Source organism: Falco rusticolus, chromosome 4 (genome assembly GCF_015220075.1).
Source record: "Falco rusticolus isolate bFalRus1 chromosome 4, bFalRus1.pri, whole genome shotgun sequence".
Classification (NCBI taxonomy): Eukaryota; Metazoa; Chordata; class Aves; order Falconiformes; family Falconidae; genus Falco; species Falco rusticolus.
Window position 1 is genome coordinate 33,410,241 of NC_051190.1, and position 14,020 is coordinate 33,424,260.

At 38.9% G+C, this 14,020-nt stretch overlaps 2 protein-coding genes across 4 annotated transcripts in view; one reads left to right on the forward strand and one right to left on the reverse strand.

The window, feature by feature from the left end:
• On the forward strand, window positions 1–10,006 carry PDZD9 (PDZ domain containing 9). 3 transcript variants are annotated; one of them, XM_037382820.1, is made up of 6 exons: window positions 1–120; window positions 775–870; window positions 1,765–1,907; window positions 3,765–3,941; window positions 7,735–7,930; window positions 8,939–10,006. In XM_037382820.1, exons 2-6 carry the CDS (start codon window positions 854–856, stop codon window positions 9,306–9,308), a joined length of 903 nt encoding a protein of 300 aa, XP_037238717.1. In that variant the 5' UTR covers window positions 1–120; window positions 775–853; the 3' UTR covers window positions 9,309–10,006. The 3 variants fall into 3 exon arrangements, with proteins under 3 accessions (XP_037238717.1, XP_037238715.1, XP_037238716.1); XM_037382818.1 differs by lacking the exons at window positions 1–120; window positions 775–870 and having other exon boundaries at window positions 883–1,907; XM_037382819.1 differs by lacking the exons at window positions 1–120; window positions 775–870; window positions 3,765–3,941 and having other exon boundaries at window positions 883–1,907.
• The window catches only part of LOC119145955 (cytochrome b-c1 complex subunit 2, mitochondrial), a 12,099-nt gene continuing 7,894 nt past the window's right edge, over window positions 9,816–14,020 (reverse strand). Inside the window, 5 exon segments of the mRNA XM_037382817.1 lie at window positions 9,816–10,062; window positions 10,918–11,071; window positions 12,803–12,879; window positions 13,421–13,501; window positions 13,765–13,964. Coding sequence (XP_037238714.1) covers window positions 9,979–10,062; window positions 10,918–11,071; window positions 12,803–12,879; window positions 13,421–13,501; window positions 13,765–13,964 — 596 coding nt within the window. The 3' untranslated portion in view covers window positions 9,816–9,978.

Below are 14,020 nucleotides of genomic sequence, written 5' to 3' on the forward strand. Positions count from 1 at the left end.
AGGGGAGGCCGGCAGCGGGGACTCGGCTCCGCCTCGTCCCCTCCCGCCTTCCCCCGAGGGGGCCCGGCGGACTGGTCCTTGGCCGCCCTCCCGCGTCCCCAGAGGTGGATTTCAGGCGAGGTACGCGGGGCTCCGCCCGTTGCGCCTGCCCGGGCCCGAGCCCTGAGGCGGGGTGCCCTCAGTCGGGGTGCCCCCGGGCAGGGCCTGACTGGCCCCCAAAGGGAGCGATGCACGGAGGGCGGGAACGAGCAAGTTGCTCAAGCTCTGTGTAAAAGAGAGGGCTGAGGGACCGTCGCTGGGGCTCTCCATCCCTTTGAAAGGACAGGCAGGAGCTTAAATTTCAGAATTTCTTCTGTGGCAAAGGTACAACAGGGGAAGCAGGAGGACTGAACCTGGGGGTTCCTCCAGACCTTATCTGGCTGTGGAGCACCTCAAAAGCGCTACATTGCATTGCTGTCTATGCTGTATGTTTGAGAGAAAACCTAATTAATCTTGACTGGAAAACTCGCCCAAACCGAGTGATTTTTGATGACATGCTTTCCCATGGATTCAGCTATATCGAAGTGTGGGAGAATCCACAGGCAGAGAATGAACAATGCCCCAAATGTGGGAAACCAGCCTAGTTTTGGCCACAGTAACTCTGTGGCCTCAATATTGTAGCGTGGGAATTCGATTTGGGCATGGGAATGCTGAACTACATCAATCTAGTAGCCCCCACATTTACAGATACTTGAAAAATACCCAACAGCTTACATATTTTTTCCGTTCTAACAGTGAGCGCTCACCTGTTTTTTCCAGAGCAGCATAACTGGTCTACACAGAACATACTGGGAAGCCAAGCGGGTGACTGTCCATGCTGTTTATTTTTATGTAAGTCTTTTATGTAGATGGGAGACTATACAAACAAAATGGAGATACTAGTAAAGTAATCTTAAAGTGTTCAACAGCAATCAGTAGGACAAGAGCTGTGCTTAGGTTCTACTGAAATCACCTAGTCTTGACAGATTTTCTTAAGGGTGGAGAAAATAGGAAGACTTTTGATGAAAAACAGCTGAAATTATTCCCTTTAAAAAGGGAACAATTGGTGCATGGAAGAAAGGGAACAATCCATTTTTTATTTAAAAGATTTTAAAACTATATTGCAGTAACAATGGGAATCCAGCAGCCTTGAGAAGTTATTTCTGAGAATCACCTGCAACTATCCTATAATCTGGCTTTAAGTGGTATTTAAATAGCTTTTAATACAAGCATTATGTAAAAGTCTACCTCAAAATGAATTTGTCTCCAAATAACTCAGCTTCATGGCAAAAGGAGTAAGGGAAGGAGGGGTGGAGAGGGTGCACAAAGTGAAGATATGGTTTTCATTGGCTTTTCATACACAGGCAAGTATGAAGTCAGAAACAGGGACAGAATCCAGTCTTCATACTCTGCAGGCTGTACAGTCAGTTATTTAATCTTGCTCAGGTTTGTTAGGAAATGACTATTAGGAAATGGAAGGACTCCACCAGCTATGGGTTCTGCAGGAAGCTTTGGGGCCTCAGACAGGGTTGCGGTACTGACAGACAGGCAGCCTAAATCAAATTACTTCTCTTGGGCTGAAACAATACACCAGATGCAGATACATCCTCTGCCCCGCGCCAGACTTCCCTGTGCCTGTGTTACTGGTGTGGTGCTGGTGGGGCTCAGAACCTGCCTGCCCCAGCGTTCTGAACAGTTGCTAGGGGTTGTTGCCTCCTCATCTACTGGTAGACTTTTCCTCCATAGGCCATCGTGGACCAGTAGCACATTTCCAAGAGGCTTACCTAGGACACACCTGTTCAGGGGTTTTGGCTCCGTAGAAAAAGCCCTTCCTCTGGACTCAATGGAACATACAGAGTCTTCACCAATGGCTGAAGATGAACCCAAGAGTGAGTATCCATCTCTTTTGGTCATTTCTTCCTCTGTTCACTTCCTTCTCCTCACTGCTGCTGCAGCATTACTCTTCCAGTGCTATATTTCAGTATCTCAAACTTTTTAAGTCCTTGTGCCACCAAACACGTTATCTTTTTCACAGAGCCCCCAGTGCCCCAAATTTTCTTAGTGTCAAGAGGCATTTCTGCTCTTGAGGTTGAGTATTTGGAACAGAATCATAGGCAGATGACAAAGAGGAAAAGGATGTTTCTTCAACAGAAGAGGATTGGATGAGATCCTATGCTGCTGGCTGTAGAAACTGCAGAATTGAAGGGTGATGTTGGAGAAAACTGGGACAGTGTTAGGGGAACTGTAATGGAAGTTCTGTTAAGTGTCTAAACTTTCTGTAGCACAGAAAAAAGAGAAAATCCACCTTTCTTGGAGACTATATAGACTCATATCAAGAACAGTAAAAAGACAAGAGTCTCGTCTAAAAGTGTGAATATTAGCATTCATCCTAAATATTTTGTAGGCTTTGGATTAGTCCCAGCTTTCATGGTTTTAAATCTCTCATGTCCAGCAAGATAACTTCATGCACTAAGAAGTAACAAAGTCAGGATTCTGCCTTCTAATTAAAGTACGCTTTTTTTAATTGTTATTATGAAAGTGTGTTCCACAGTGGGTCTTCCTTTGCTTTTCTTGCATGACCATGTAAATTAAGTATTTAATCCAAATGAAATGTAGTATTCTACTCAACAACAAAAAATCCTGCATTTTTCATTGGGAAGGAAAAAAATATTCAAATAATTCCTGCTTCCTTCTCTGTTTTTTGGTTCTGCAGCCAAATTGATACGTCAAATGTTCATGTTCCTATACTTTCAATCTTAGTTCTTTTATAGACATTCTGTGCTGTCATCTAGAGGCTGATCTAACACTTTACTGAAGCCATTGGAAAGATGACCAAGTTTCCATATTTTAAAGAGGGGTAAAGTGGTGGGAGTTTTCATTAAGTGATTCCAGACTGCTGGAGATGGTCTCAGGCAGTTACGCTGGTGGTACTCTACTAGTCAGAAGTTACATTTAGAGATTACATCTTAAAACAGAGAAAAAAAAGTAATTTTTAACAGAACGCAGTTTGTTTTGTGACAGTCTTAACTTTTCCTGGCTTTTGATGAGAACAGGCTTGAGAGATGGAGAATTTATTACCCTATTATATTTCTTGGTGGAGACACCGGGATAATGTCATTTATATTGTATTACTTGTATTGTGTGTTTTAATGGATAGCAGATGCTCAAGAGTATTTTATTTCTGTAGGTGCTAAATGTGGCAAGTACAGCCCCTTCCCTCATGTCAGCAGTAGGGTGTGGAACCAATCTGCTGAAAATTTAGAAATTAATCTCCTTTATAAATATTTATTTGAAAAATCAATTTTTAATAGGAATTCAATCTTTTCTTGAAGTCCTTAATAGCTGACAACTCCTCTGTTCTGTTATTCTGTACGCTGCTCTGTACCTTCCCTGAATATATTGCCATTAGCAATGAATGCTTAAGTAACAGCGGTACTGCTTTTTCTCTTGGTAAAATGTGTGACTTTTTAAGAAATAAGTTTCTAAGTAAAAACTACCTTCAGTATATTTATTTGTGGAAAGCTAGTTTATGGAGTACACTAACTTTTTATAAGTATTGCTATTGCAGCTTTTTGGCAGCAACTCAGCAGGCAGTGCCTATCTAGAGAAGCAATTAAGGATGAGAGTCTTAACTGCTTGGACAATTAAGAATGGGTACAGCATCTGCTCAAATGTCTCCTTAAACCTTTTATTGAAGAATGATGCCACACTTTAAACTAGTAAAATTTTCCTCTCACTTCTCAAAGGGCAGTTGCCAGCGCTGGAAGATGTCTCTCAGCACACACGGATTGCAACACTGAAGGCAAATATTAGAATGGGTGAACAAGGATTAGGTCTCATAATCATACAGAATGGGCCATATCTCCAGATAGCAAGCCTTGTTGAGAAAAGCTCTGCAGCTAACGATGGAAAGCTAAAACCAGGTAAAAAGAACCAACAGTGATATTCAAATTTAACAGCATTGAAAGTATTTTTGTTCTGCATTTATGCTTTGAGCCTGTCTCTGATTTATTTATGCTTACACAGATCAAAAGAAACTCAATTTAAAATTACAGAGAAAAGAAACTAGCACAAACTGTATAAAGCTCAGTGCCAGCACTCCATTGTAATGAAATACCTGTGATCTCAAAATAGCTTATATGGGTGACTGTTTCGTAATCAGATCAAGATTTAAGTCTATATATTGTTCTCCAGCAAAAACAGATTTCCTATTCATCAGCAGGTTTGTCCAAAAATAGTTTGACTATTAGCTTTATATAACAACTGAACTTGAATAATATCATTCTTTCTTCAGTGCATTATTGTTCAAGTAATTTCACTCTACAAGTAACACAAAACTTCCCGAAGGCTTGAGATTAATTTGCCTTATTGTTTGCTTTTTATTTCTTTATTATACAGAATAGTTACAAAATGGCAATGGACTAATCTCTGTACTCTTAAACCTGAAATGTGCCATATCAGTACTAACGGACTATTACTAGTTATTAAGGTTTCTTGTGGAACATCAGGCACCTATATTAAGCTTGTAATTGAAAGCTCTGTAAATTTGACTGCTCCATATCGGTCCCTAGACCAATTACATTAGACTCATGAAATATAGTTTGGGGACGATAGCGTGCTATGTTATTACCAAGTATTAAATTGTCTCTAACGTAGAAATCTATGAAGCTAAGACTTGAGTGTAATGAAGTAATTTAGACATTTACTGGCTGTACAGTGAAAATGCATATCTTAAAATTAGAAAAATTTTCCCAGCACTACCTTTATAATTTGGGCAGTCCTTTCTTCTCACACCTTTCAGAAAGATTTAGAATTAAGAAAGATCTACTTGTTTGATAAAATAAAAACCATCGAGTGGAGTTCTTAACCTCTTTTTCAGAAAAGGCTTTGCACTTTTGATCCAAGTATAAAAAGCAGTGGAAAAATTCTGAGCATAAAATAGAAATGGGTTTGGATTTGAACTGAGTACTTTTAAAAATAATTATTCTTTTAGGAGCTGATAGCTTTCACCTGTTCCCTAAAAAAGCCCCAATGGTATACAAAAGCAGATATATATGATACTGATTTGGTTGCTTACATCTATAAGGTAAAAAATATAGCCTATTAATCCCTGAAACTGAGTAGCTCTACTTGGACCAATTTGAAAAAAAGGAAGCTCCAAAAGCATTTTCAAAAGGCTACAAAGAGTCACATTATTTATGGCATGTGATGTGTTTGATTTACTGGAGCAAATATTGAACAGTTTAAAGGGGGCTGAGGACTGCTAACAAACATTATCCGTTTGTAGCTGATCTTTGTTTTTTTGGAGCCAAAAGAAACAATTCGAGCATGCTTCATGGAGCACCTGGATCTAACTCACCACATTCCACACACACACAAAAAACTAACAGATGAGTTTGTTCAATTCACATTAGAGTGAACTTACAAAAACTTTCTGTTTAAGACCAAAGCTGTAAAATTTTGCAGAAAAGATAGTATTTTATAGAAGCTCCATCTGTTAAAGATACCACAGGCAGTGTACTTATTTTGGCATTAATAACAATGTACAGAGCATGGGACTTGAGAAGAACATGATGCACGAATGCACTGCTTAGAAATTTTTCTTCCAGTGAATTAGGTTTTGTCTTTATGGACTTACTGCTTCAGTTAATTTAGATGAGTATTATCTGTACAATTTCAAACTGAAACCTCAAAAAACAATTTTGTTACTGCTTATAGCTTGAAAGACCTGGCTCTAATCTGCTGACTTTAACAGGGAGGAGGCAGAAATTAACAGTAGTAGTGAGAGGCACCAATGTCTTAAAATCATAGTTAGATTCACCAAACTTGTATGTATGTATGCATGCCCCATTCTCCATGCTAGTAAGAAGATACAGGGCTGCTTAGTATGTGTGTTTCCTCTAAATACCTTCATAGTGCAAGAGGTTATCTCCACATAAATCTTCAGCGGCCACTGAAGGACATCAATCACAAAACTGATAGATGAGCTGAAAAGCTGGGTGGTTCAGACTAGATGTTGGAGCAGAGGAGCAAAATTATCTACATCTGCAGTTCAGAGATGGCTTTGACTCAGCTCAAGAGTGTTACCAGGACAGTACGGGCAGAAAAAACAGAATCCTGAAAGAATATATTAAAAGCCCAGAATATCTTGCAGATATTTTACAGCTTAAATACATCTATGTCTATACATTTTAAAACACATAATTTAGGTGATTTATCCTTCTGTTTGAGACTGAGAATTTACATAAAACTGTTGGTAAAATGTTTTATGTTGCTTTTTTGGTATTTGCCGTCCTGGTTCTTGTTCCAGAACTACTTTGCATGCCAGTAGAACCAGTATCTTGTGATAAGCTAGAAGGGAGAGAAGGTGTGATGATGATGGAGTAGAAAGTGTAGTTAGTGGAAAAAGTGAATGAAAAAATGTTAGTCAGTAGTTCAGGTAAATAATTTTAAAGCCTGTAAGTTTTTGCTACAGGCATTTTTAACCCAAAAGGGTTAAGAACAAAACAGAGCAGATGGAGAGAGGCTCCTTGCTCTGCCTAACACGGCAGCAGGCAGCTATACTGCTTGTTTAAATCCCCTATGCTATTCTGTTGCAGTTCAATACATAGCGTTCACTGATACTGCTCCTCTGTTCAACTGTTTCTGCCAGACTACTGATAGAGCTGTGGTCTGCTGCAGATTGATTCTGCTTGCCCTTTGCACTCTCCAAAAACTACAAGTTTTCATAGTAATTGCAACTCCCCCCAATCCCTCAAAGCCCATCTTGTTATACCCCATAGTATATGCAAGTACTGGGGCTTCTGTACTGTTCTTGGATGCGGTACTGCTTTTTGCAAAACTGCAGCTCAGTGCTTTCCACTAGCAGCGGGTAGTAAGAACATTATTTTCAGCCTTATCCCTTAGAACAAAGACAAAAAACATCACTAAGACTTTCTGCTGGAACTCCTCAGATTCTGCAGCAGCTCTTGTAGGCACCTCCTACTTCTCCCCTGGCCTCGCTTGACTCCGTCTTGCAATGTGCCCATGTGTTTGTTGTTTTCAGAGTGGAGGGACAGGCAGCAGCTGGAGAGTGTCAAACCTTGAAAATCAGGGGCCCAGACAAATACCAGGTGACATGGCTGTTACACAGATTCTCCAGCCTCCACCTGGGTAAACTTAGCCACTGTGGAGAAAGGGGTACGCTTGGCTCCATACCAACACATGAACAGCAAGGTGACATACAAGGGTAGGTAGCAGATAGAAAATAGACAGGGTGTTCCAGCTGTGAAAAGGTACAGGGGAGCAGTGGAAAGATGCCAACAGAACCGTTAGGAGTGCAGCGATGTAACCTCAGCTCAACCTTGCTGGAGGCTGTCTGGTCCCAAGCAGCAGTCCTGACCAGAGCATTCACCACGGTACCTTTATCTTGCCTAAAAACCTCACAGAAGTGGAAGGTAGCACTGAATAGGCAATCTGAAGTTTAGCATGTTCACTCAGAAAAATCCCAAAGTAAACCAGCGAACCACAGCTTTCCTTAGTGTTGTGAAAAGCTACAGAGCTAAACCCCCCCTTCAGTAAAATAGAAAACAACAAAAATTTACATCCAGTTGAAGAGCTGCTAAACACAAAAATGTGAAAGTGCAGTGGTTAAGACTAAGTATTTTGTAATACAAACATTAAAAAAAATTGAAAAAGTTTCTTAAATGGATTGCTGTCTATTTTCTCCCTTGGCAGGTGATGTTCTAACAAAAATCGGACATGCTAACATTTTAGGATGGACCTTGCAAGAGCTTGGGCAGCTCCTGCACAACGTTCCTATAGGAACTACTCTACAGATCAGAGTTTACAGAGATTTTATTGAAATACCTCAACACTGGCAAAGTGCAGTTGAATTAATTCCTGAAGTAAAGCTTCCTGTGATGACAGCTGAGTAAGTATTAAGTATTGTACGTAACTAGAATTTCACACCTTGCTTAGTATTCTAGCAAGAAACAAGTAGTAGTGTAATAGCATTTATATTTTAGGATGAAAGGCTAGTCTAAAGATTTTCTTTCATTTATTTTTCTGAAATAGAAAGCTGTGATTTGAAACAAACAAATACCAACAGAAAAGTTACCTTTCTCATGAAGACAGGGTCAGAAGAAACACTAATTTTAGACATGCCCCTTCCTACCTCCACAGTGAGCATAAAAAGTCTGGCTGGTAATAATGCCAGTGAAGTCAAGGAGGCCATATTGGTTTGTAACAGCCAAAGATCTAGAGAATTACAAGCAGCTGACGATACCAAGATGGAAGTATTGCCACAGCCATGTAAAAAGCTTATCTGTTTCTTAATTAGTCTAACTACTGACAATGGTTAATGGTTATGACTTTGAAAATGAAACCTTAGGAAAAATAAACTCTTCTTCTAAGAGCTACTACATAAGCTTTTTAAAGTATGCTGCTCTCAATCCTAAAGGTGGCTCATATAGCAAGTGTAATTAATCTAGGTGGGATACAAGGCAGTTAGAAGTTTTCCTGAGGCACAAAGTTTTAATAGAAAAGAAACCTCAGAGGTAGGGGAAGGAACAGAAGTATTAAAAGGAGATAATTAGGCTAGAACAGTAGAAAGGAAGCTCGCACAGCAAGGGGCTTTCCAAGAGATTAAACGTCTAAGCTTATGTTTAAATAAATAAAATTATTTGCTATTCTGAAGGAGCTGGAAAAGGATAGCTTGCTTTTCTGTTGAACAAATCAGAACTTAACTATTACTTTAGAGTCCAAAGGAAATAGCGTACAAAGGACTATGGACAATAGTATTAATTTGATATTCAAGAAGCTTCAGAACTGACAGACTTCAGAACAAGTATTTGAAAAAACTTAAAACTCCACAATTTGTTAACTAAATGGCTATAGGAATTATTGCATGTTAAAGTAATACCATGCTGTGTATTTTCAGCACAAGTGAAGATGCTGAGGATGAAGATGACACCGGGTCCAGTAGCGATGATGACGATGTAGACTTGGAAACTTTTCAGTATACATCTTCCCAGTCATACTGTTCTGAGTTCACTTGTAAGTTACCACCACCATCCAAAATTTGGCAGATATCTGATACCAGCCAGACACTTAGAGTAGGCACAGGCAATGTTTGTGATGTTGTACTTCATGATGATGTTGAGGCATTGTGCAATCCTGAGTTCGATACTGGTGGTGTTAGACCTCCTTCATACGGGGCTAAGGAAAACAATGAGACCAGTTCCTCTTCCTCCTGCTCTTCTGTATCAGATACAGCTTATCTGGAAGAATTTGCTTTTGTTTCAGAATAGCTCAAAACTTGACTTCAAAACCTAGATTTTTGAAGTCATATTGTATTTAATACATGCCATGACTTCCAAAAAATCTAAATGTTCTAAGGTATCTGAAATTACATGTTAGCTCTATTAAAGCTGTTTTAGCAATGCCCTCCCTCCCCTCAAAGTGGTCTTTATCAATGCTACTTGTGGAGAAGACATTCACAAACACTACCTCCGCTACTCCCAGATAAATAGCATCTGCAAGCTTGAAGATCTAACACATTCACCTTTGTCTGAAGGTAAGTTTCTTCATTTACTTGATGTAAGGATGGTGGAGACAGTTTATCAATAACTTTTCTGGAACATACAGTAATATGTGGACAACTAGTGGCAATTACAGTATTTGTCTGCACCTGTATCTATTTTTTGTATCAACTAGAAGTCATCTTATTTTCTCACTGTAGTTTTACCTTCAGTGTACAGAGCCAGACTTATCAGCATCTTGGGTACCATTTTAAGTGGAAAAAAACTCAACACACATTGTATGAGCTCAGCACTTTATTTGATGAGTGCAAGCCCACAAATATTCCAGATTAATTTTCTCAAAGAAATTAACTCATAAATAACAAGTTAGTAGTAATTTATTTAGAACGTAGGTGACTTGAGCTCAGGTCCATCTTGAATCCACATCCCAGTTTGGTTTTTACAGCTCATCAAGAAAAGGAGTATTCCCCAAATCCCCGCTAGCTGCCATTGATTTCTTCCCATTGACAAACTTCTTTGCAGCCTGAAAATAAATCATAAAGATGGATATCAAGAAATATGATACAACAGTTCATCTTGCTGCCTGTAGCCTCAACTTCAAGTTATTAAACAACAAATCCCAACACTACTATAGTACAGCAACAAGTACACAATTTTCCTTTTGCTGTCTAAACTTACTTGGTTCTAATTTGGCTTCTTATTGCTTTATAATCTAAACAAGAGTGGCAGAAAGACAGTGACAGTTGGATATAAAAGGCTTAAGGTCTTTGAAAACAGTCATTCCGAGAATAATTACGTAAGATCTCTCTTTACTACTAAAGCTATTGCTAACTGCTACCGCAACATAAATTAATGCTGACTGAAAAACCAAGTTTTCTATCTTAGAATTTCTCTTTCTGATGGATTTCTGTATGAAGTTTGCTTCAAGTACAAGCAGCAAGATAATCTCAAATAGATAGATAAATTCAATTTATCATTGAATGCCCAATTGTTTTATTAAGTACATCAAATATTCCAGACTCAGGAATCCTAAAAGCCTTGACACGTAAGTGTCCGTGCTGGAACTAAATATCAAGTTTTTCATGAACACTAGTTGGCAGTTTTGGTAAATTTAAGTGAAGCAGATGAGAATTTCACATACTCCCAGCTACACTAGTTTTACAGTGTATTGGATTAAAGGGTCTTCTGTTAAAAAAGACAGACAGACATCAAAAGATAGCCAGCTGGGATTTGTTAATGAGGTGCTTTTTTTTTTTTTCTTTTTTTTAAGGATAGTGTATGTGTGTGTTTGTAAACACACACAAATGAGCAACAGTTTTGTATAAAAAACACTTACCCAGTGATTAAGGAACACCTGTAGATGCTGACATATACTTACATTCACAACATCAGCAGTGGCTACAGAGTCGATTTTTTGAGCAACAACAGATGGCGATGTGTGTGTGCCAGAAACCAATGACTCTGAGCCAATTTCATTCAGTAACCCTTCTGCAGTCTCCACTGACATCAAATAGGCAGCTTTCAGCTGATTTCTGCCATCAAACAAAGCATTAAGGATGAGTGAGCATATAAGTCCTGTTATTACCTGCCTCACTGCCCCCATATGTGCAATGAGTTTTTGGTGCTTTTTAAGTTTTCAAGATTCCTCTCCTTTTTGAAAGGTTTTCCTTTCTAAGAATGGAAGGGTTCTTGTAGTTGGGAAACAGGCACCACAAATAGTCCAACCATGAAAATGACAGGGAAACTTGAACACCTAATGCCTTGGAACAATCCACCACCACACAGAGTCAGAAGATCTTTAGCTCAGAATTTGTTTCTGTTCAAAGTGACCAGTGCAGGTACCCCAGGAATTAGACGAACTAATCTTACCAAGTTTAAAAATTAGGTTTACAATAGATTCCAGTTTCTCATCAAGAACAGATGTATGCAGAGCTATTTTGTTGTAAGCAACAAGGCAGCAATGAATGTAAACGGTTAGGCTCCTTGTGCAATAGTTCCATGTTCTGTTAAAAGACAGCAAGTCCATTCTGTTTTTTCTGCTTCACGCAGCCTCACTGCTACATGTAAAGATCTTATTTTTATAAGCTAGTTCTCCTGGTACTTTTTAAAAGACAAAATGGCAGAAAATATTCCAATAGAATAAGTAGCTTGGTATTTTTGACTGAATTGAAAGGCTCTGCAAATATCACTGACCCTGGATTTCGTTATTGGGTTTGGGGTTTTTTTTTTGGTCACTAAAGAAAAAAGAGCAATATAGAAAATATGTGAAGCCATTCCAGAAGGGAAACTGGAGGGGGGAGGGGGGGGAAGGCCACTGCACTGTGTGTAACTCCCTAACATTAGGCAGCTTCATTACCAAAAAATTAAATAAAAACTACCCTAAAACAAAACAACCCCAACAAACAACTAATAATGCCAAAGGTAAAGGTATAAAATTCACCATTTAGCTACTAGTAGGCCAAACCAAACATGTCTGGGTTATCACATCTTATGTGAATAGGCTTTATGTGGAGTCTTGTAAATATTTTATACATGCAACAAACAATACTTTTATTTTGCTACTTGAAAGAATCTATACTGTATTGTTGTATTGCACAACTACAGTTTTAGAGGCTCAGCACAGTTTAACACTACACGGAGATCAAGCCCTAACTAATATGCACAATCCTCTATAAACTAGAAACTCTAAAACTTCGTTGGCATGACTGCATCTCTAATGTTCCCTCATCTCAGACATTCCTAGGGGCATGTATTTTGAGCACTTGGATGTAACATCACTAATTCAGTGCTTTACACTCACACACCCTCATTGCTACTATTCTTTGAAGACGCAGAAGATTGCTTAATATAATTGTTTTGAGAATTACTGCAATGTGACTGTAAAAGGGAATTACCTAAATAATGCAATTTAGGATTCCAATTTAAATAAATCTTAATATTACAGAGTATGGTTAAAATGACAGCATCTGCTGACACTTGCCTGTTTCTTACATAGAAACAGTTTTCAGAAAACATTGACATTTATCTAACAACTTTTTATGAGGAAATACCACTAGCAGAGAATCAGTATAGCTTGGGGGGGGGTGGGGGTGAGGGTGGAAAAAGAGTACTGACAGTGCTTCAGTTTTAATGCAGCGAACCCATGGAAATAATTACAGGACAACGATTATTCTGTACAGTAGAGCTTGTCTTAAGTGTTTGACACAGCTACACGTTAAGAAATTTCTCTTTATAACACACAAGATGGTTCTTCATGTACTTACTTTGCCTTTATGACATCGTCATTGGTGATGCCACCCTGAGCAACTGCCTTTATCTGGTTCAAAGCAGCTTTAATGACCTGAGGAAAATGAAATCATTTAAGACTTCCTCCCACATTATCAACATGTTATTTCTATTATCTGACATCTTAGAAACTTCAGGGAAGAGCAGCTGGTAATGTTAGCATTGTCTGCCTTAACTCAACTCTGAACAGCCTTATAACAAAACTAAAAGCACTCTAATAAATGCGCGAGTGAGACACAAAACCCAGCGTGGATTTAAACTGCAACACCAAATTAATTTGTATGGTCTCACCGTTTTTCATGAGAGTATTCAGTTCTGCCAGCTTCAAGACCCAGCTCATTCCTCATAATATATTTAAGCTTACACTTGTAAATCAGCAATTACAGTCAGCAATTCAAGGTATTTTACTAGCTGTAGCTCATATTAGGTATTTGTACTTCCCAGAAAGCAAGTCAACATGCACCATTCTTATACAAGAAACCAGATTGATTTTTTTTTTAGATGAATTGACTTTTTTAAAAATTAATCAGCCGCTATTTCAAATCAACACACTAGTCTGAGGGTTGTTAATGCTTAAGTTCTAATCGGCAACTCACCTCCCCAGCATTTGGAGCCTGGGATATGGTATAAATCCCAAAGAGGCCAGAATCAGAGTAATTAACATTAAATGCGGAAGCCTACAAAACAAATGTTATCGTCAATTGTTTCAAGGATCAGAACAACTCGGCATCAAGCATAGGAAAATAATTACTATTAGGATCTAAAATAGGAAGCTAAACTCCACCTGGGCAGAGGAAAGATCACATTGGAAGGCTTCTCTGAAATACTCTAACTTGTGCAAGAATGAACTAATTAAGATTCTAGCTAGAGATAGTAACCTCTCAAAGGATAATACGCATTTTACTTAAAGTATCAGAGTACAGTAACCCTTTGAACTTACATCAAATGGCTGGGTAGTTGCTTTAGCAATACCCTGAGACAATTTGCTGGTAACATTGCTTCCCCTCTTGATAAGGGGCCCAGCACCTAAAACATGCTGAAGAACACTGAACGCATCCGCTTCTGCACTCCCAACAGCAGCTCCTTCTGTTACAACAGCAGCATGGACAAGGCTATCACCATTCTGTTCTCTGATTTCTCCTAAAAATACAACAGAATAAAAGGTAATACAGTGAACGGTTGGAAACCACTGTACA

What these genes read in the sequence shown, in the direction of transcription:
- PDZD9 (XM_037382818.1), top strand. Translation starts at nt 1,511, where the DNA reads ATGGGTTCTGCAGGAAGCTTTGGGGCCTCAGACAGGGTTGCGGTACTG. An exon ending in GGCTGAAGATGAACCCAAGA is followed by an intron (nt 1,908 to 3,764) that starts GTGAGTATCCAT and finishes CACTTCTCAAAG; the next exon opens with GGCAGTTGCCAGCGCTGGAA. An exon ending in CGATGGAAAGCTAAAACCAG is followed by an intron (nt 3,942 to 7,734) that starts GTAAAAAGAACC and finishes CTCCCTTGGCAG; the next exon opens with GTGATGTTCTAACAAAAATC.